This window comes from Bos mutus, chromosome 6 (assembly GCF_027580195.1).
Source record: "Bos mutus isolate GX-2022 chromosome 6, NWIPB_WYAK_1.1, whole genome shotgun sequence".
Taxonomy (NCBI): domain Eukaryota; kingdom Metazoa; phylum Chordata; class Mammalia; order Artiodactyla; family Bovidae; genus Bos; species Bos mutus.
Window position 1 is genome coordinate 88,785,526 of NC_091622.1, and position 23,062 is coordinate 88,808,587.

Genomic DNA, 23,062 nt, shown 5'->3' on the forward strand with positions numbered 1-23,062 from the left:
CAGCAACAGAGACACAGATACAAAGAACACACTTTTGGGCTCTGTGGGAGAAGGCGAGGGTGGGATGATTTGAGAGAATAGCATTGAAATATGTATATTACCATATGTGAAATAGATCACCAGTCCAAGTTCGATGTGTGAAACGGGGCACTCAAAGCCCGTGCACTGGGATGACCCTGAGGGATGGGAAGCGGAGGGAGGTGGGAGGGGGTTTCAGGATGGGGAACACATGTATGCCCATGGCTGATTCATGTCTATGTATGGCAAAAACCACTACAATATTGTAAAGTAATTAGCCTCCAATTAAAATGAATAAATTAATTAAAAAAAAGAAACTGAGAAGCAAGAGCCAAAGGGATATGGTGATAACACTTATCTGGATGCTTTGAGAAAAGGCAGTCTTCTACCTTGCTGAAGAGCCAGTAACATACAAAATAACACTGATTAAAATTAAGCCTTTATTATAAGCATTATTACATTCTTTACATTTATTGAGTCATTGGATCCTCACAATTTCCCAATGCAGATGGGGAGCTATTATTTATGTACATTTTACTAATGATGAATTTGAAGTACAGAGAAGTTATGTAACTTCCTCTAAGGACACAGAGCTGGTAATTGAGCTGGGATGTGAACCCAGGCTCACAGGTCCCTCATGCCTTTACCATTATGTTACCACCCTCACCAACTTGTCAGTGTTAGCTCGTGAGTAATGTGTGCTTACTATGTGGCAAGTATTCTTTTATGGGGATGATTTTATTTACTCCTCAAAATAGCCTTATGGGTAGGCATTATCTTCTTCATATTGCAGGTGAGAAGACTCAGCTATATTACTTATTGACACATTATACTGGTACACAAAATTTGTTGTTTAGCAGAATAAACTGGAATTCTCCAGGCAAGAATATTGGAGTGGGTAGCTGTTCCCTTCTCCAGGGGATCTTCCCAACCCAGGGATCAAACCCAGGTCTCCCACATTGCAGGCTGATTCTTTACCAGCTGAGCCACAAGGCAAGCCCAGGAAACCATAACGCAATGCAATTACCTTAAACAATGTGTTATAAAGTATTTAAATTAGTTCATCAATCTTTTGATGTAGGTTTTCAAGGAGGATGACATTTTCCCTTCTTGTTTCTTCTGTCTGGTCTGGGAATTAATTTGACCTGAGATAGATTAACAAGAGAAAAAACAAACAGAAGTTTAGTAACTTGTGTACTTGGGAGAGACTCAGGAAAACTGAGTGACTCTCCAAAATGGTTTCAGCTCTCACCTTAAATACTGTTGGACATGGAGAAGGGAAGGGAGTTCCAGACAAACATCTACTTCTACTTCATTGACTATGCTAAAGCCCTTGATTATGTGGATCACAACAAACTGGAAAATTCTTAGAGATGGGAATACCAGACCAACTTGTCTCCTGAGAAACCTGTGTGTGGGTCAAGAAGCAGCAGTCAGAACCAGACATGGAACAACTGATTGGTTCAAAATTGGGAAAGGAGTATGACAAGGCTGTATATTTTCACTCTAGTTATTTAATTTATATGCGGAGTACATCATGCAAACTGCTTGGCTGAATGAATCACAAGCTGGAATCAAGATTTCCAGGAGATATATCAACAGCCTCAGATAAGCAAATAATACCACGCTAATGGAAGAGAGTGAAGAGCAACTAAAGAGCCTCTTGATTAGGGTGGAAGAGGAGAGTGAAAAAGCTGGCTTAAAATTCAACATTCAAAAACTAAGATCATGGCATCCAGTCCCATTGCTTTATGGCAAACAGAAGGGGGAAAGGTGGGAACAGTGACAGACTTTATTTTCTTGGGCTCCAAAATCACCGTGGACGGTGACTGCAGTCATGAAATAAAAGATGCTTGCTCCTGGGAAGAAAAGCTGTGACAAACCTAGACAATGTGTTAAAAGCAGGGATATCACTTTGCCAACAAAAGTCTGTATAGTCAAAGCTTTTTCCAGTGGTCATGTAGGGATGTGAGAGTTGGGCATAAAGAAGGCTGAGTGCCGAAGAATTGATGCTTTCAAACTGTGGTGCTGGAAAAGACTCTTGAGTGTCTCTTGGACAGCAAGGAGATAAAACCAATCAATCCTCAAGGAAATCAACCCTGAGTATTCATTGGAAGGACTGAAGCTCCAATACTTTGGCCGGCTGATGCGAAGAGCTAACTCATTGGAAAAGACCCTGATGCTGGGAAAGGTTGAAGGCATAAGAAGGAGGTGACAGAGGATGAGACAGTTGAATGGCATCACTGACTCAATGTACATGAATTTGAGCAAACTTCAAGAGATAGTAAAGGACAAGAAAGCCTGGCATGCTGCAGTCTGTGGGGTCACAGAGTCAAACCCAACTGAGTAACTGAACAACAACAGCAATTCAGATATAAGTTTAGAAAACAGTGGGTGTTTGTCCTGAGTCAGTTGTGCCTGACTCTTTGTGGCCCAATGGACTATAGCCTGCCAGGCTCCTCTGCCCATGGAATTTTCCAGGTGAGCATACTGGAGTTCTTGCCATTTCCTACTCCAGGAGATCTTCCTGACCCAGGGATCAAACTTGCATCTTTTGCATATCCTGCGTTGGCAGGCAGATTCTTTACCACTGAGCCACCTGGGAAGCCCGGGAAACAGCAGTCACTCAATTAAATTTTAATGTGTTATTTTACAACTATTGTTCCATGACAACTATTACTAGTATTAGTAATGGCAAATTTTTTCCATTTATTATTGCCAGGCGTTGTTGTTAAGTGCTTTATATACGTAAATCATTTAACGCTCACAAGAACCTTTACCAGTAAGTACATTTTTTTGATCCATGGTTTATAGTTAAGGAAACGAAACTTGTTAAGGTTTTATATGCTACATAGGTTTCACTCATATGCTACAGCATATGAGTAGCAGAGAAATACTAGATATCCAGTTATAGCATTCTTTCAGTCATAATCACAGTCTTACAACTGGGTTAAGTCAAGCATCAAGGGAGATGCTTACTCACCTTTTTTGTATTTTCTTACTTTCTAGGAAATCTACTTCTCATCTATTTCTGGTTAGAAAATTATAAGTAGAGTGGGAAAATTTTTTTGTCTTATCTATCTTTTTCTAAAGTAGTTTTTCAAATATTTCCCTTCAGTTATCTAGTTTGATGCCTTTGAGGATCAACATCTTCCAATTTATGTAAAAGGATTGAATAGAGAAATTAGAATGAAATACAGGATTAAAGGATTGAAAATGGAGAGGGTGAGTAAGAAGAGTTAGAATTCACAGTGTAGATTTAACAAAGATAAATTTTTCTAGTAATTAGTAGGCGTATAAATGTGGATGTTGACCTAATTAGTGAATGTAGATATATATATTTGTCTAAACCTTGATTCTTCATTTGGAGGGGGGAGAAAAAGAGAAATGGTCTTACTATAGTTGTTTTTCTTGAGAGATTATGGAATTTATGTATGCAGAATACTTACTGCTCTATTTTTAATGTTCTCGACCAGAGTGAGAAATGTTTATCACTCTGGACTTCTCCATTTTTGTAGAGCTTTTTCCTGCTTATTTCTAAATAGTTTGTAAATTAGAAATCACCTTTGTTGTAGCTTTCTCTCCTTTTCTTTATGGGGAAAAACAATTCCACATAGAATATTTCATTGCTTTTTAGTAATATGTTTCTTCTACTAGATTATTAGTTATCAGTTCCACCAAAGTAGGGGAAATTGCAGTCAACAATATTATTCCACCTTGCCTCATGGTGGACTCTTAGTGACTGTTATTGCTTAAATAAATGAACCCTGTACCTTCACAGCTACTGTTTTTAGTGTATGTATGTCATTGAAGTTTCATCCTTCTGCATATTCTTCTACATCTGAGTAGTGTATTTATTAATTTCTGTCACCGATCAGTATTTGGTGAGGCTCTTATGCCCCATATCCTTGAAAGCTTCCTATAGTGATAGTATTTCTTATACGAAGGACATGCTAGGATAATGTACATTTTATTTCTTGAATAGGGCTTTAGCCTCTGACTTCTTTACTACATTGGTTATCTTTCAAACATACCAGGGCTGACTTCTTTCTGACTTTTAAGTCTTAGCTTAAATTCCACTGATTCAGAGAGCCTTTCTCAGCCTACACCTTCTGAAATTACTGTATTTCTATCAATTCCTGTGTTAGATCTGCTTTTGAAGTGTGCCAAACAGCCACACATTTCCTTACATTTCCCAGCTTCTCCTAGCAATTAGATTGGGGCCATGTGAGTTTTGGTTACTGGACTGTGAGGATAAGTGACTTTTTTGAGTCACTTCTGGACTGAGATATTTAGAAGCTATGTGGCCTCCCACAGCCACAGCCATTTTTGTTGCAGTTATCATGAAATCTAGGTGTTAAAGATGATTGCCAATTATGAGAAGAAAGGAAGTAGGATTCTTTTTTTTTAATGTGGGCCATTTTTTTAAAGTCTGTATTGAATTTGTTACAATGTTGCTTCTGTTTTATGTTTTGGTTTTTTGCTCACAATACATGTGGGATCTTAGCTCCCCAAACAGGGGTTGAACTTGCACCTCCTGCATTGGAAGTCTTAACCACTGAACCACCAGGGAAGTCTCAGAAGGTGGGACTCTTGGCAGAGGCTTACATGAATAAGAAATAAGTATTCTTTCATAATGGATTGGAGTTTCAGATTAAAGCACACACACACACACAGAACACAAATATGATAAAAAAAAAAACTATATATACACAGATCTATGAAGCTCAACAAACTCTCAGCCCATGAAATAGGAAGACAACTATACCAAAAACACCAAAATGAAATTCTTCAAATCCAGTGTGATTAAAAATAACGTTGAAAGTGTCAAGGGGATGGGGAGTCACATTACATACAGAGGAACAAAAAGAAGGAAATAGCAGACTTCTCAGAAATAATGTAAGCAAGAAGACAATGGAACATCTTAATCTTTAAAGTACTGAAAGAAAGAAATAACTATCAATCATGAGCTCTATAGTGAAAACATCTTTAAAAACTAAAGGCAAAAAAAGCATTTTTAGAAATGTAGAGAAAGTAGAGTCCAGATAGAGGTGAAAACAATCACGTGCATACCCACACTGTAAAACTTGTTAAAGGAAGTCCTTCAGGCAGAAAGAAATGATACAATATGTATATTATCAAAGGAATGAAGAACACTGGAATTGGTAGCCACATGAATAAGTATTTATGATATTTTTCTTAAATTGTTTTTCAAATCATTTTAGAATATAATTGGCATTTATCCCAAAATAAAAACAATGTAATATGTGGTTTGTAACACACATAACAGCAATAGTACAAAAGTCAGAAAGGAAGAAATGATAAAACATTATTGTTAGATTCTTATGCTATATGTAAAGTGATAAAATGTCACTTGAAAATAGACTTAAATAAGTTATATACTATAAAGCCATAAGCAACTGCTGAAACAAAACAAAACAAAGAGTTAGAGCTAGTAAAGCTAGTCAAAGAGATACTATCCAATCATTAAAATGTTCAAGTTATTCTAAAGGAAGAAAGAAAATGGGGGAACAGTGAAAACACATAGCTAGTTGATAGATTTAATCACATAAATGTAATGTTGTAAATAATCCAGTTAGATGTCAGAGGCTGTCAAATTGAATAAAAAACAAGATCCAACTATATGGTACCTACAAGGAATATAGTTTACATATAAAAGCCTAGAGAGGTTAAAAGGAAAAAAGATGGAAAAGATACGCTATACTAAGGTAGATCAAAAGAAAGCTGAGTGGTTATGTTAATATCTGCCTGCCAATGCAGAAACCACAAGAGACACAGATTTGATCCCTGGGTCAGGAAGATCAGATTCAGATCCCTGGGGATTCCCAGTCCCTTTGTTGGATCCCCAGGCTGGGAAGCCTGATGTGGGATTCATAACCTTCGCAGCAGTGGGAGGACTTCTTTGGTATTATTCTTCTTCAGTTTGTGGGTCATCCCCCCACCAGCGGACGTGGGAATATTTTTTATCGTGACTGTGCCCCTCCTACCGTCTTACTGTGGCTTCTTTGTCATTGGATGCAGGGCATCTTTTTTTGGTGGGTTCCAGTGTGCTCCTGTTGATGGTTGTTCAACAGCTAGTTAGGATTTTGGTGCTCTTGCAGGAGGAGATGAGCACACGTCCTACTCTACCATCTTGAACCAGAAACTGATGTCTCTTCTTGTAAGGGCGTTAATCCCATCATGAGGGCCCCACTCTGATGACTTCATATAAACCTAATTACATATCGTTTACATTAAGGGTCAGGGATTCAACACACGAATTTTGAGGGGACACAATTCAGCCCATAGCAAGTGTTTACAAAGTAGTTGGAGGTTAGGGGGTGAGAAGGGGAGAGAGAACAAGATGAGGAAAAGGGGCCTGTAGAAACTTTCCAGAGTGGTATACATATGTTCATCATCTTGATTGTGGTAATGGTTTTACAAGTATATACATATGTGAAAGCCTATCAAATTATGTACTTTAAATATATGCAGTCTACTATATTCAAATATTTTTAAATAAAATTATTTTAAAAAACAAATCTATTAGGAATACAAATGGATACAATAGAACTCTTATGGAAAGGAAGTCAAGGGAATGATAAGATCAGGATGTGGGATGAAGTTTACCTAAGGTTGGAGCAGGAAATGGGGTGGTTAATGGATGAAATATATGATTAAATATAGATTTTGTCAAGTCCATAACTTTTGTTTGGGGTGGCAAATTTGCATATGCCTAGCTTACTATGAAAATAACTAGTTAATTATTTAAAACTGGATTATGCTTGGACCAATATTGATATTGTGTCACAAGTTATTCAAAAATTTATGTGTTTAAGGTTTATGCAAAGAAAAAGGGCCAGATTTTAAACAATAGTTTGTTCAAATCCTTTCTGACATGATTTAGTCTTAACATAGAAACAAGTGAAAATCATTCGTTCATGTCCGACTCTTTGCGACCCCATGGACTATCCAGTCTATGGAATTCTCTAGGCCAGAATACCAGAGTGGGTAACCTTTCCCTTCACCAGGGGATCTTCCCAACCCAGGGATCAAACCCAGGTCTCCTGAATTGCAGATGGATTCTTTACCAGCTGAGTCACAAGGGAAGCCCAAGAAACAAAGTCATCACTGCAAATCACTCATCTACTTAAAAATTTTTTCTTATAGGTAAGACTTTTTTCAGAGAATTTGTATGAGGGGAAGGTAGGGGAACAAAGGGCTTCCCTGGTAGCTCAGCTGGTAAAGAATCTGCCTGCAATGAGGGAGACCTAGGTTTGATCCCTGGCTTGGAAAGATTCCCTGGAGGAAGGCATGGCAACCCACTTCAGTATTCTTGCCTGGAGAATCCCCACGGACAGAGGAGCCTAACGGACTGCAGTCCATGGGGTTGCAGAGTCAAATACAACTCAACAACTAAGCACAGCACAGCACAGCACAGGGGAACAAAATGGAAAATTCTCCTGCTCTGGCTTATGATAACCACATGATGGCAGCATTAAGCAAACTGTGTGTGTGTGTGTGTTGTGTGTGTGTGTGTGTGTGTTGTTTAATGGTTTATAGAGAAAGCTGAGTAAATCACTTTGATGTGCTTTATATATCAGTGGGATTGGTTGGTCCCTGTAGCCATATGTGTTTCTTCCTATTTATTTCCAAAGAGAAACCATCCCGAGTTATTTTAGTCCCTCAGATCTATATAATTATGTCTTTTTGAGTAGGTGCTATCATAAACAGACTATATCATGTAACTTGAGATTATTTACTTCTCAAAGTATCTTCACAGTCTGGAATTTCTTAGAACAACAATCGTTGCTTCTTTTTTCATATTTTTCTCTTTCCTCCTTCATAACGTCCTTAACTATTTTTGAGTGCTTTCAGCTTTGATAAGGAATTCACCAAAATCAAAAGACCCTTTGAAATGTCTGGATATTTCTTTGTAGAATTCTTTAAAGAGAAGTGTTTAAATGATTTCTCTCAGACCCTCTTTGTTCTTTTTCCAGTTCAAAAAAATATTTACCTAGAATCCAACCTATATATGATTCTGTGATAGTCACTAGGGAAAAGGGATGGTTAGAAAACAATTTGAGACTCACTGTCCTTAAAAACTTTGCAAGGAAGTCCCTGAAACACAGTATCTCTTCTTTTCCCTTTTGTGTTAAAGGAGTTCATTAGAATAGATATGCTCAGTTATCAGACTTTTCCTCTGTGGAAAAGACATAGCTTCAAGTTCAGTATAGTATATTTGACAGAAGTGTATAGTGTCTAGAAATCCAAGGGTTTAGAAAACCAGGGTGTCTTCAACACCACTTCTGAAGAATAATGCAATCTTTGGATCTCTATCTACTCTTCACATCACTCAAGAAACTTATAAAGGTCAAACCTTTGCGTGATGTGTAGGTTCCCACTTCATTAACTTTTTAAAGAGCCTGTGAAATCAGCCTGCCTAGGAATGTCTGCCTAGTTTCTGTGGCTATAGGAGAAAGAGGCTAAGAAAGGGTGGAGAGCCAGATCCACCCCTTTCTGGGCATCCACTCCGCCTCCAAGTTCTGCTGTCTTCTCAGATTTAGGGGTGGAGTAATACAGTGAGACTCGAGTCATTTCCCATTGCCTTTTTGTCTTGTCACTGCTTGATGATCCAACAATTCTTAAATGATATTGGGCAAGAGGTAAGCACCTGATACTTATTTTGTGTCTTGAAACATTGACGTAGAACCCAGAGGGTGTAACTTAAATAATATTATGTATTGGTTTGAGAACCGTGAACACAGCTTCCAAAACTGTATTTACTCCGGGAAAATAATTAACTCATCAAGAGTGTGAAAGTGTGTTAGTCACTCTGTCATGTCAGATCCTTTATGATCTCATGGACTGTAACCCCACCGGGCTTCTCTGTCCATGGAATCACCAGGCCAGAATACTGGAGTGGGTTGCTATTTCCTTCTCCAGGGGATCTTCCTGACCCAGGGATCAAACCCAGATTTCCTGCATTGCAGGCAGATTCTTTACCATCTGAGCCACCACTAGGGAAGCCCAGCTCATCAAGAGGCTACAGCTAAATGATTGACTAAAATGTGAGCTCCAGAGGATAGGAGTTTTGTTTGTTTGATTCACTTATATATTCTAAACCCTTATAACAGTGCTGAGCTTCCCTAGTGGTTCAGTTGGTAAGGAATCTGCCAACAATGCAGGAGACCCAGTTTGATCCCTGGGCTGGGAAGATCCCCTGGAGAAGAACATGGCAACCCACTCCAGTATTCTTGCCTGGAGAATTCCATGGACAGAAGAGTCTGCCAGGCTACAGTCCATGGGGTTGCAAAGAGTAGGACATGACTGAAAGACTAACACTTTCACTTTTCACTTTAGAACAATGGTAGGCACATGATGAAAGTGAAGTCGCTCAGTCGTGTCCGACTCTTTGCGACCCCGTGGACTGTAGCCCACCAGGCTCCTCTGTCCATGGGATTCTCCAGGCAAGAATACTGGAGCGGGTTGCCATTTCCTTCTCCAGGGGATCTTCCTGACCCAGGGATTGAACCCAGATCTCCCACATTGCAGGAAGAGGAAGCCACCAGGGAAGCCCATCATTTCAATATTGTAAATCTATAAATATTTGTTGAGTGAATAAATGAGTGAATTTCCAGGGGTCTTGTCCACACTTGTTCAGAGTGTGGACTTTTACATATCTGCAGAAAGCTTTACCTGAGATTTCTTATTTTTCAAGTCCTGAAAGGAAGAAATAAATGAAAAACAAAGAAACATGACTCTTTTACACATTAAATTTATATTGGAGAGTGTAAAAATGCCGAATATCTAGTAGTGCAGATGCATCTATTGACAAATCAAGATTTTAGTGAAAGCTACTTTTTTTTTTTTCATTGTATTTGTAAAATATGGATATCAGAGATTGCAGGAGAGTCAGGCACCTTTTCCTCGTGGTAGTCTACTCTAATTGTTTCCAGTTTACCACTCATTTGTCTCGGTATCTTCATTTATAAATCAAAGGTAGTTGTAGTTATTTATTTAACAAATTTTCAGGCACTGTTATTCATGCTAGGAATACATTAGTGAAAAAAAAAGGACAGAAATTTCTACCTTTGTGGAGTAGTAGGGGAGATAGACAATAAAAAATAAACATAATAAGTAATTACTGTATATTTTTTAGAAGTTGATATGCTATGGAAAAAAAGAAAGGTAGAGCATGGTAAAGAGGATCAGGGTGTTCGGGGAGTACTTGGGATGTTATATTTTTATTTTGGAGTATTTATTATACAGAGGACATGTTAAGATAATGCACATTTTATTATTTGAATTGGACTTTATTGAGCCTCTGATCTCTTTACTACATTGGTTATCAAATGTACCAGGGCTGAATTCTTTTCCAGCTTTCAGGTCTTAGCTTAAATGCCACTGGCTCAGAGAGCCTTTCCCAGCCCATGTCTTCTGACATTATTATAATTCTGCCAACCCCTAGTTTAGATCTGTTTTTTTTTTTTTTTTTTGTGGCAGACAAATAAAATACTCCAAACATGCATGTTTCCTTACATCCCCCAGTTTCTCTTGGCAGTTAGGTTTGGGACTTCAGAAGAGAGGAAGGCAATTCACCTGAAGACAGAAAAGCAAATGTTTAGTAAGCAAATGTTTGCTGGGCTATGCAGAGACAGTGGGACACACATGATTTCTAGGCCCTGCCTAGAGTTCCCCCAGCATTCCTAGCGCATATTCTTTGCAGATATTTCTGGTGATACCTCTGTACCTCTGTTCTGGGAAAAACTCCTTCATCTAAATTCTTTAGGCAGCTAAAGAATTTAAAGAGGGAGATAAAATGTAATCCTCATGTCAAAGAGACACATTTTGATATGGCAAATTTTCTCCCTCACAGAATGAAGTAAGGATTGTGTCTCTTTGTTGTTGTTGTTGATTTTTTCCCTATATGACTGTCAAATTATTCAAGTGTTATTTGTTGAAAATGCTTTCCTTCTCTCATTAAATTGCTTTTGGCAACTTTTTTTGGCAAATATTCAAATGACTGTGTAAATGTCCGTCTAAAGTTGGGCTCTCTATTCTGTTCCATTGATCTATTTGTCTATCCCTACACCAGCTACCCACTTGGGTATTCTTGCCTGGAAAAGCCCATGGACAGAGGAGCCTGGTGGGCTACAGTTCATGGGGTCAAAGAGAGTTGGACATGACTGAGTGACTAACACTTTCACTTTCATACCAGCCCCACTCTGTGCTGATTATGGTAGCTTTGTAGCAAGTCTTAAAGTCAGGTATCCTAAGTCCTTTTTGTTCATTTTTAAGATTTCTTTAGATGTCCTAAGTCCTTTGCATAGCCATATAAATTTTAGAATCAGTTTGTCAACTTCTACAAAAAAACTTCACTGGGTTGTGTTTGCAATTATGTTGAATCAATAGATCAAATTGGAAGAACTGACATCTTAATATTATTGAGTCTTCCAACCTATGAGTGGGTAGCCATTCCCTTCTCCAGGGGATCTTCCCAGGAATGGAACCTGAGTCTCCTGCATTGCAGGCAGATTCTTTACCATCTGAGCCATCAGGACTCCTGAATACAGTACACCTTCCATTTATTTAGGTCATCTGTCAGCAACATTGTATAGTTTTCATTATAAAAATCATGCCCTAAATTTTAAAATTTATTCCTAAGTATTTTCTGATCTGAGTTATTGTAAATAGAATTTTTAAAATTTCATATTTTAGTTGTTTCTTGTATACAGAAATGCAATTTATTTTTCTGGATATGGACTTTATATTCTGTGATCTTGCTAAATTCACTTTATTTGTTCTTTTGTTGTCATGTATATTCTTTACAATATTTTATATAAACAACCATCTGTGGTGAGAGAGTTTTACATCATCCTTTCTGATCTTTAGACTTCTTTTTTAAATTTTCCTTCTCTTGTTATACCAGCTACGATCTCCAATAAAATACTGAATTAGAAATGGTGGGTATGGACACTTCTGCCACTTTCTGATCTCGGGAAAAGAATCTATATTTCATTATAAAGTATAATGTTTGCTGTAAAAGTTTCTGTGTGTGTGAATGCCTGTCACATTTAAGACTTCAGGCTTTGCTTTGCCCTTGTTGAGCCACAGATGCATTCCGTTTAGTTCTCTTAGCTTTGGATGGGCTTCTTGGGGTTTGCCTGTTATGTGTATTGTCCAGGGGTCAATCAGAGTTTTGGGAAGAAATTATAGACATAATTCGGAGAAGGTAATGGCAACCTACTCCAGTACTCTTGCCTGGAAAATCCCATGGACGGAGGGGCCTGGTAGGCTGCAGTCCATGGGGTCGCTAGGAATCAGACACGACTGAGAGACTTCACTTTCACTTTTCACTTTCATGCATTGGAGAAGGAAATGGCAACCCACTCCAGTGTTCTTGCCTGGAGAATCCCAGGGACGGGGGAGCCTGGTGGGCTGCCGTCTATGGGGTCGCACAGAGTCAGATATGACTGAAGCGATTTAGCAGCAGCATAGACACAATTTGACTCTCCCCTCTGTGGTTTTCTCTTTTCCTGGATAGATATATCCCTTCAATTTCCAACTTCTGTAGCAGCCCCAAACTTTGTCCTTTGATTCCTTAAGCAAGGAAGAACACAGATTTTTATCCAAATTCGGTCTAGAAAAACCTCTCAAATGGGAAAGTCTTCCAGTGACATTTCCTTCAGATGTCCATTCTCTTCCAAATCTGTTTCAAGTAACTCTTCAGTGCTTTCAGAGAGTTGTATTTTTTGAAAATGTTTAAAAATTGTATGCTTCATTTACAGTTATTACAAAATATTGGCTTTATTTTTTGTACTGTACAATACATCTTTGATAGTTATTTTTTAATATATTTTTCCAATGTTTATAGTTGTTTTCATTGAGAAATTTGGTCCAATATAAACAATTTCAACATTATTAGACATGGAACCTAATGTTGAAATAACATGGTCAGAATACTATTACTGAGAATGTGGAATTTAAACAAAGATTTGAAAAAAGAGAAGGATTTAGCCAAATTGACAGTTTTTTTGGTAAAGCCTCCAGGCAGACAGAGGAGCAATAACCAAGCTAGGAGATGCCTGATATATTAGAGGAATAGCAAGAAGAGTAGGGTTTTGAGGAGAAGAGTGGTGTGATCAAACATGCATTTCAAAAATAAAACCTCTGCTATTTTGAGAACAGATTATATGGATGCAAATATAGAAACAATTAGCTAGAGAATTAGCTGTTACAAGAATTCACAGGAGAACTAATGGCTTCTTGAACCAGAGTGGAAACAGCGTCAGACATTATTTTTTGGGGCTCCAAAATCACTGCAGATGGTGATTGCAGCCATGAAATTAAAAGATGCTTACTCCTTGGAAGGAAACCTAGATAACTTAGATGACCAACCTAGATAACATACTGAAAAGCAGAGATACTACTTTGCCAACAAAGGTCCGTTTAGTCAAGGCTGTGGTTTTTCCATATGGTCATGTATGGATATGAGAGTTGGACTGTGAAGAAAGCTGAGTGCCGAAGAATTGATGCTTTTGAACTGTGGTATTGGAGAAGACTCTTGAGAGTCCCTTGGACTACAAGGAGATCCAACCAGTCCATCCTAAAGGAGATCAGTCCTGGGTGTTCATTGGAAGGACTTATGCTGAAGCTGAAACTCCAGTGCTTTGGCCAACTCGTGTGAAGAGTTGACTCATTGGAAAAGACTCTGATGCTGGGAGGAACTGGGGGCAGGAGGAGAAGGGGACGACAGAGGATGAGATGGCTGGATGGCATCACTGACTCGATGGACGTGAGTCTGAGTGAACTCTGGGAGTTGGTGATGGACAGGGAGGCTTGGCGTGCTACAATTCATGGGGTCACAAAGAGTTGGACACGACTGAGTAACTGAACTGAACTGAACTGAACCAGAGTAGACATGGTGAGACCAGTGAAGTGCTATATGTGATGTGAAGGAAGAACCAATAAAGTTTTTGTTGATTAGATATTCGGTGTGAAAGAAATTGTTCAGAATGACTTCAGATTTTTCTAGCAAGTAAGCATGATATCTGTATAACACAGAAGGATGGAATTGCCATCAATTGAGAAAGCTATGAGTAAATCAATTTAATACCATTCAGATATGACCCTAAATCAAATCCCTTATGATTATACAGTGGAAGTGAGAAATAAATTCAGGGGATCAGATCTGATAGACAGAGTGCCTGAATCTGTACACTGTACAGAGACATTGTACAAGAGACAGGGATCAAGACCATCCCCAAGAAAAATAAATGCAAAAAGGCAAAATGGTTGTCTGAGGAGGCCTTACAAATAGCTGTGAAAAGAAGAGAAGCAAAAGGCAAAGGAGAAAAGGAAAGACATACCTGTTTGAATGCAGAGTTCTAAAGAACAGCAAGGAGAGATAAGAAAGCCTTTCTCAGTGATCAGTGCAAAGAAATAGAGGAAAACAACAGAATGGGAAAGACTAGAGATCTCTTCAAGAAAATTAGAGATACCAAGGGACTATTTCATGCAAAGATGGGCACGATAAAGGACAGAAATGATATGGACCTAACAGAAGCAGAAGATGTTAAGAAGAGGTGGCAAGAATACACAGAACTATACAAAAGAGATCTTAATTACCCAGATAATCACATGGTGTGATCACTCACCTAGAGCCAGACATCCTGGAATGCGAACTCAAGTGAGCCTTAGAAAGCATCACTACGAACAAAGCTAGTGGAGGTGATGGAATTTCAGTTGAGCTATTTCAAGTCCTAAAAGATGATGCTGTGAAAGTGCTGCACTCAGTATGCCAGCAAATTTGGAAAACTCAGCAGTGGCCACAGGACTGGAGAAGGGCAGCTTTCATTCTAATCCCAAAGAAAGGCAATGCCAAAGAATGTTCAAACTACCACACAATTGCACTCATCTCACAGGCTAGCAAAGTAATACTCAAAATTCTCCAAGCCAGGCTTCAACAGTACCTGAACCTTGAAGGTCCAGATGTTCAAGCTGGATTTAGAAAAGGCAGTGGAACCAGAGATCAAATGGCCAACATCCACTGGATCATCGAAAAAGCAAGAGAATTCCAGAAAAACATCTACTTCGGCCTTATTAACTATGCCAAAGCCTTTGACTGTGTGGATTACAATAAACTGTGGAAAATTCTGAAAGAGATGGGCATACCAGACCACCTGACCTGCCTCTTGAGAAATTTGTATGCAGGTCAAGAAGCAACAGTTAGAACTGGACATGGAACAACAGACTGGTTCCAAATTGGGAAAGGAGTACATCAAGGCTGAATTTTGTCACCCTGCTTATTTAACTTATATGCAAAGTACCTCATGAGAAACGCTGGGCTGGAGGAAGCGCAAGCTGGAATCAAGATTGCCAGGAGAAATATTAATAACCTCAGATATGCAGATGACACCACCCTTATGGCAGAAAGTGAAGAACTCAAAAGCCTCTTGATGAAAGTGAAAGAGGAGAGTGAAAAAGTGGGCTTAAAGTTCAACATTCAGAAAACGAAGATCATGGCATCCGGTCCCATCACTTCATGGGAAATAGATGGGGAAACAGTGGAAACAGTGTCAGACTTTATTTTTGGGGGCTCCAAAATCACTGCAGATGGTGACTGCACCCATGAAATTAAAAGACGCTTACTCCTTGGAAGGAAAGTTATGACCAACCTAGATAGCATATTGAAAAACAGAGATATTACTTTGCCAACAAAGGTCCATCTAGTCAAGGCTGTGGTTTTCCAGTGGTCATGTATGGATGTGAGAGTTGGACTGTGAAGAAAGCTGAGTGCCGAAGAATTGATACTGTGGTGTTGGAGAAGACTCTTGAGAGTCCCTTGGACTGCAAGGAGATTCAACCAGTCCATTCTGAAGGAGATCAGCCCTGGGATTTCTTTGAAAGGAATGATGCTAAAGCTGAAACTCCAGTGCTTTGGCCATCTCATGTGAAGAGTTGACTCATTGGAAAAGACCCTGATGCTGGGAGGGATTGGGGGCAGGAGGAGAAGGGGACGACAGAGGATGAGATGGCTGGATGGCATCACTGACTTGATGGACGTGAGTCTGAGTGAACTCTGGGAATTGGTGATGGACAGGGAGGCCTGGCGTGCTGCAATTCATGAGGTCGCAAAGAGTTGGACAAGACTGAGCGACTGAACTGAACTGAACTGAATTGTGCCTTTTACATATATAAGGACTTTGGCAGTCTAATAATGGCAAATTGGAGCTATTTGAAGTAGCTCCAATCTAAATAAGCTCCATTGAATGTAAGATGGCAATAGTGTCCCTTTTAGGATACAAAAGATAAAAGACACCAAAGCATGGCTCTCTGAAAACAATTAGAACTTAGGCATTGATAATGTTTAAAAAATTATGTATAAGTGGCATTCATTGTATAATGCATAAATCAACTTTTATATAGAATATACACCTTTATTTCAGTATTTTAGGCATGTGGGTTAATTGTTGGGTTTAGGGTAACCTAAGTTACACTGTACAGAATAGTATTAAGAGCCTACTTTTCAAAATGAGATGATTGGCATCTCAAATCTCATTTGGTTAATTCATAACTCAAGTAATGTTCTTTTCCCTTCATAAAGAAAACCATAATAATATTTTGTATTTCAGTGTAAAAATGCTTCAGGGAAATGGTGTGTGTGTGTGTGTGTGTGTGTGTGTGTGTTTTATTTGCTTTTCTTTTATGTCATTTGGGAGGAAGCTAGGCATTAATGATGTTACGGCTATTTTTGACACTAATGGGCCTTTTAACCTATAATGCTAGCAATATTCAATAGAAGCTTATTCATGGAAATATTTTGTATAGGAAAAACATAGATTTAAATGTGCCAACTTATGCGGCAAAGCTTTATCATCTAACCATTCTCAGATCTCATTGGTATTGTTTTATTTTACAGATTTTTCCTTTTTACCAGGCTAGTCACTTCTGGTTCTGTACCTGCATATACTCTTACAGAAGTTAATTACAGCTATTGGTCAAGAGCACATTGACTTAATATTTTCATGGCAAGAGAAGGAATAGAGTAATCATTGTATATCTTAACTGAAGCTGAACCACAAGTGATCTGGCTGAAGGCCCTCGCATAAAATTTTTCAGGCTTCCAAATAAATAACAATGGAAAAATTAAATCAATTTTATTTACTTCCAGACCATATGGATGAGCGGACAGTATGCAATGGAATAGCCCCTGAAAAAGATGTAGATGGATTTCATATTATTAACATTGGAAGACTGTGTCTTGATCAACATTCCCTCATACCTGCCACTGCTAGTGCTGTTTGGGAAATTATCAGAAGAACAGGTTGGTCTATGGGACATAGGTGCTAAGTGCCACATGAGCATTTGTGCATTGCCTTGATGGAAAGGGTGAAAGAAAATAAGCCATTAAACTTCAGTCTACAGGAATAGATAAAGGTATAGAAATTGAAGAATAATCTGAAATAAGATAAAAGAAGAACTGGTATCAGGTTACAAGTAACCGCTGTTTCAGCTTTCAGGGAGTGCATTTTCCAAATAATAGATTTATCTCCCTACTTTAAAACTATAAACTTAAGGTATTTTGATATGCATTTTTCAAAATGTGTTATGTTTTTCCGTACCTTTAAAAACAAAATGTGCTGAACATTTGGAGCCATCTCTAATGACCTAGGTTTTCATTGTAGACACTTGCCCTTGAGCTGTGCTCTAAATAAAATAATGCTCTCAAAGACCCTCAAGCAGGCAGGTGACGGTTCCCCTGCCTGTATCACTGTCACTTACATTTCTGGCCGCATCTCCTCATCCCAGTCTGTTCTTTTCTACTGAGAAAGAGAACTTTCAAGGGAAAGCAGATCCTAGAATTATATTCATAGAATTTTAATAGTTATAAAACTTTAATTCTAATTTTTTCATTTTACTTATGAAAAAACTATGCCCCAAAGAGGTTAAGTGTATGAAATCTGTAAGCTTTACCTTTCAGATCTTTCTAAATCCGTACATTTAGTGCTTCTCTCCTATGAAGTAAACCGCGTAAATTTTATGAAAAATACTTTTCTCAACTTCATTTTGTCCTAGATTTGGTCAAAGTTTGGTTGCCAGTTAACCTTGACATTGTTGTACCTTGCCTGTTTTATAATTAATAGTTAATATATTTTAAGTCTTCACACTTCTACCTCTTCATGTGAATTTTAATGTTTAAAATAATTTAATGACAACTTGAAAATGTTTGTGGGTTTTTTTTTAATGAGGATATAATGAGAGGAAAACTGACAAAACCAAAAAGTATAAAAAGAAATATTTTTAAATAATGAATTTTGGAACATTATAGACAATTCACAAAATAATTCAAATTTAATTAGAGGTTTTTAAAGAATATTTCAGTTGGCTGTTCAGATGATTACTTCTTCTTGTTTATTCTTCATTTAAATCAAACTCTGTGTTTTAAGGAATTGAAACATTTGGAAAAAATGTTGTTGTGGCTGGAAGATCCAAGAATGTAGGGATGCCCATTGCCATGCTCTTACACACAGATGGAGAACACGAACGGCCAGGAGGTAGGTGCCACTTGGAGATTCTATGCACTCTTATTAATACAATCTTCTCACTTCCTAAGCTCTTCAAATAAAAATGTATTTGGAAATGTGATTTAGCATATTTGTGGGTTTAGCTGGGAGGGATTGAGGGCAGGAAGAGAAGGGGACGACAGAGGATGAGATGGCTGGATGGCATCATCGACTTGATGGATGTGAGTTTGAGTGAACTCCGGGAGTTGATGATGGACAGGGAGGCCTGGCGTGCTGCAATTCATGGGGTCGCGAGGAGTCGGACATAACTGAGGAACTGAACTGAACTGAACTGAATGCAATAAAGGTTTCCCTTATTCTTCATCTAATGACATGTGTGCACACGTGCTCAGTTGATCAGTCATACCTGATCCTTTGCGACCCCATGGACTGTAGCCAGCTGGGCTCCTCTGTCCATGGAATTTTCCAGGCATGAATACTAGAGTGGGTTGCCACTTCCTACTCCATCTAATGACATGAATGCCTTGATAATGTATAAAAGAATTGCTAGAAATATGTGGTCTCTTTGTTCCTATTTTTTTCTTTTGGCTATATGTACTTCTTTCATATCCTTAAACATATAGAGATTATGGAGAATCATATGGAGGTTCCTTAAAAAATGAGGAATAAAACTACCATGTGACCCAGCAATCCCACTCCTGAGCATATAGCCTGAGAAAACCACAATTAAAAAAGACACATGTACCCCAATGTTCATTGCAACACTGTTTACAATAGCTAGGACATGGAAGCAACCTAGGTATCTATCCACAGATAAATGGATAAAGAAGTTGTGGTATGTATATACTATGGAATATTACTAGCCATAAAAAAGAATGCATTTAGTCAGTTCTAGTGAGGTGGATAAACCTAGGGCCGTTATGCAGAATGAAGTCATAAAGAGAAAAAACACATATCATACATTAACACATATATATGGAATCTAGAAAAATAGTTCTAATGAACCTGTTGGCAGGGCAGGAACATAGATGCAGATGTAGAGGATGCTTGTGGACACAGCAGGGGAAGGAAAGAGTAGGACAAACTGAGAGCAGCATTGCAATATATACATAACGTGTAAAATAGATAATCAGTGGGCAGCTGCTGTGTAGCACAGGGAGCTCCACAGGTCACCCTCTAGGGCGCCCCTTGTGACGACCTAGAGGGGTGAGATGGGGATGGGTGCTAGAGAGGCTCAAGAAGGAGGAAATATATGTATGTTTATGACTGGTTCACATTGTTGTACAGTAGCAACCAACACAACATTGTAAAGCAAGTATCCTCCAATTAAAAAATTAAAATATTAAAAAAAGAAAGGTGGAAAGACTAGATACATACTAGATGCATAAATATCACATGTTGATAGATATCTGTATACCCATGTATACCATCTCACTAAAACACACCACCAATGCATGGATATAAGATTTTTTTTTTACCATTATTACCTTGGTGAATTTCAGTTTTCTGTTCTAACATTTTCAAATACAGTTGACTCTTGAACAACACAGGTTGGAACTGCACAGTCCATTTATATTTTTTTCACTAAGCATTTACATACTACAGTACTATACACTCTGTGGTTAGTTGAATCAGTGAATATGGAACCGTGAATACAGTGGCTGACTATAAAATTATAGGTGGATTCTCAACTGCACAGAGGGTGGGTGTTCCAAACCTCCACATTGTTCAAGGGTCAACTATACTAATTTTATGACCTTGGTTGACATAATGCATGTGAAATATTTTTTTAAACCATGAAGCCCAGTGGAAAAACAAACCCAATGATAACATATCACTTATGCAAAGTGATGAATTATGAGAATTAAATATTGTTTTTCCTTCCTGGGATTAAGGACTTAAATATTACCAGATCAAAATGTGTATGAGGATAAAAGTTATCTTGGGCCTGATAGTGACTCATAGTAACTTTAAAAAGCCTTAGTTTTGGACTTCCCCAGTGGTCCACTGGTTAAGAATTTGCCTGCCAATGCAGGGGACATGGGTTCAATCCCTGGTCTAGGAAGATTCCATGTACCCCAGAGCAGTTAAACCTGTGCCCCACAATTACTGCGCCTGCGTGCCTAGAGCCTGTGCTGTGCAAAAAGAAAAACCACTGCAATGAGAAGCCTGTGCACCACAACAAAGAGTAGCCGCTGCTTACCACAACTAGAGAAAGCCTATGCAGCGAGGAAGACCCAGCACAGCCAAAAGTTCATTAATTAATTATTTTAAAAGTCTGAGTTTTGAAGAGCTGTTCAAAAGACCAAATCTGGTAGTATGAACTTTGAGATGGTAGCCTACAAAGAGATGTAGTGTAGATGTATCTCTAGCTTAATTATTCACTTCTAACATAGTCTGTTAGTGCTCATCTATGTATCTCTTACGGAGAAGGCAATGGCACCCCACTCCAGTACTCTTGCCTGGAAAATCCCATGGACGGAGGAGCCTGGTAGGCTGCAGTCCATGGGGTCGCACAGAGTTGGACATAACTGAAGCGACTTAGCAGCAGCAGCATGTATCTCTTAGGATGTAATAATGATATTGAGTCATATTTGCCTTTATTTAATAGTTTCTGTTAAGCAAGGTAAAATAACCAGGAAGATTTACCTAAGTATACCATTTTTGTTGGAAGATTTTGACCAAGAGTCACTCGGCAGGTTTTTCTTCATTTTCAACACATTGTTATCTTATTTCATCAGTAACATATCAAGCAACATTATGCAACTTCATTATTTGCACAGCACTTTCTCATGATCTATCTTATTTTGTTCTCAATAATCTGGAATATATTCATATTCACATTTTGTAGCTAAAAGAAATGAACTTTAGAAACTTCAGTAACTTACCCAAGGTCATTCAAGGAAACAGTGTACAGAGCTGGGGGCTGGGTGCTGACTGTCTGGTTAGGAGGATAGTTTTGAAGTCAGACCCCTCTCCCACCAAGCCCTGTATCCTTGGACAAGTCATTTAATCTGTGTAAGCCTCCACTTCCCTCATTTGTATCTTTTTTGCTGGGTTATCGTAAAAACTAAATTAGATTTGAATGTGAAGCGCTACTCACAGTGCCTGAGACAGTAAGTTAAGTAAGCCCTTGGTACATGTGACCCATGGCTATTACTATTATTTCTATTATTATGCTTAAGGCAATAACCTATGGCCATGCAGATGAAAAAGTTTAGAGTAACATAATCCAAGGTTAATGATGAATTTTTAACCTTCATTTGAAATTTTATTTTTTTTTTGTGGTGGTTTTTCTGTTTGCCTTTATTTGGATGATATCTAGTCTTTGTTGTAATAATTTGCATAAATGTAAAATTTATAAAGTTTATAAACTATTAGAAGTATGATTTATAATATTACAAATTGTACTTTATATTATTAACATATTGTGTGCTAATTTCTTGATAAATTTCAATTTTGAATCATTTGTCTATAAAATACCTAAGTCTAAGAAAGTCAATTTCCCTCCTCTTTATGCAATTTAAAAGTAGATTTTCCTATGTTGTAAAACACATTGACTTTATAAATATTCTGTACTTTGTTTTGCAAGATATGTTCACTTGAATGCATGTTAAAAATTGAATAAAAGCAGAATTAGATATAGTACTGGTTACTTACATGCCAGGTGGTTAAATTTGCATTTATTATAGTGGCACCTAGGTGCCCTTTGGGCTTCTCTGGTAGCTCAGAGGGTAGAGCATCTGCCTGCAGTGCGGGAGACCCGGGTTCAATCCCTGAGTTAGGAAGATTCCCCTGGAGAAGGACCTAGCAACCCACTCCAGTACTCTTGCCTGGAAAATTCCGTGGACGGAGGAGCCTGGTAGGATACAGTCCATGGGGTCATGAAGAGTCGGACATGACTGAGCGACTTCACTTTCACTTTTCACTTTCACTTTAGGTGCCCTTTATAATTATAGTATCTAAAAGGTAATATATTGTAACTGATATTGGTCAATTTACAACATGGGTGGAAAGAGGTAATATATTGTAACTGATATTGGTCAATTTACAACATGGGTGGAAAAAGGTAATATATTGTAACTGATATTGGTCAATTCATAACATGGGTGGTGTTTAATCTCATGCACATTTAATAGGAATATGGTGACATATATGATTAGTATAATGAATTGTTGAGAGCTGCTCACTGAAAACCTGGAATCTGTGGGAAAGATAATATTTCAAATGTCCATGTCTGTTAGAGCAGTGATTATGTGGAGTGACTGCATGTGCATTGTTAGCTAGTGGAGATAATGAAGGAGGATTAACTGGGCAAATTCCTATCGATAGACCTTGTTCTGATGACACTCACAATGCTGAGCATCAGCTCACATTGTATTTCTTTGCCAGAAAAGATTCAAAGCCCTAATGACTCATTTGTGTTTTAAAGCCAAAGATAATCGCACTAGAAGACATATGGTGAGGTTGTGGTACTATTGCAGTGGCATTAGTGCTGGGATTTTTTAAAAGAG

General features: G+C 38.3%; 1 protein-coding gene across 5 annotated transcripts in view; it reads left to right on the plus strand.

Annotated features, from left to right (window-relative positions):
• The window catches only part of MTHFD2L (methylenetetrahydrofolate dehydrogenase (NADP+ dependent) 2 like), a 146,798-nt gene that overhangs the window by 23,790 nt on the left and 99,946 nt on the right, over positions 1–23,062 (plus strand). For all 5 annotated transcript variants that reach the window (XM_070372511.1, XM_070372510.1, XM_070372509.1 and 2 more), the window contains 2 exons: positions 17,195–17,347; positions 18,471–18,578. In XM_070372511.1, coding sequence (XP_070228612.1) covers positions 17,195–17,347; positions 18,471–18,578 — 261 coding nt within the window. The remainder of the gene's footprint in view (positions 1–17,194; positions 17,348–18,470; positions 18,579–23,062) is intronic.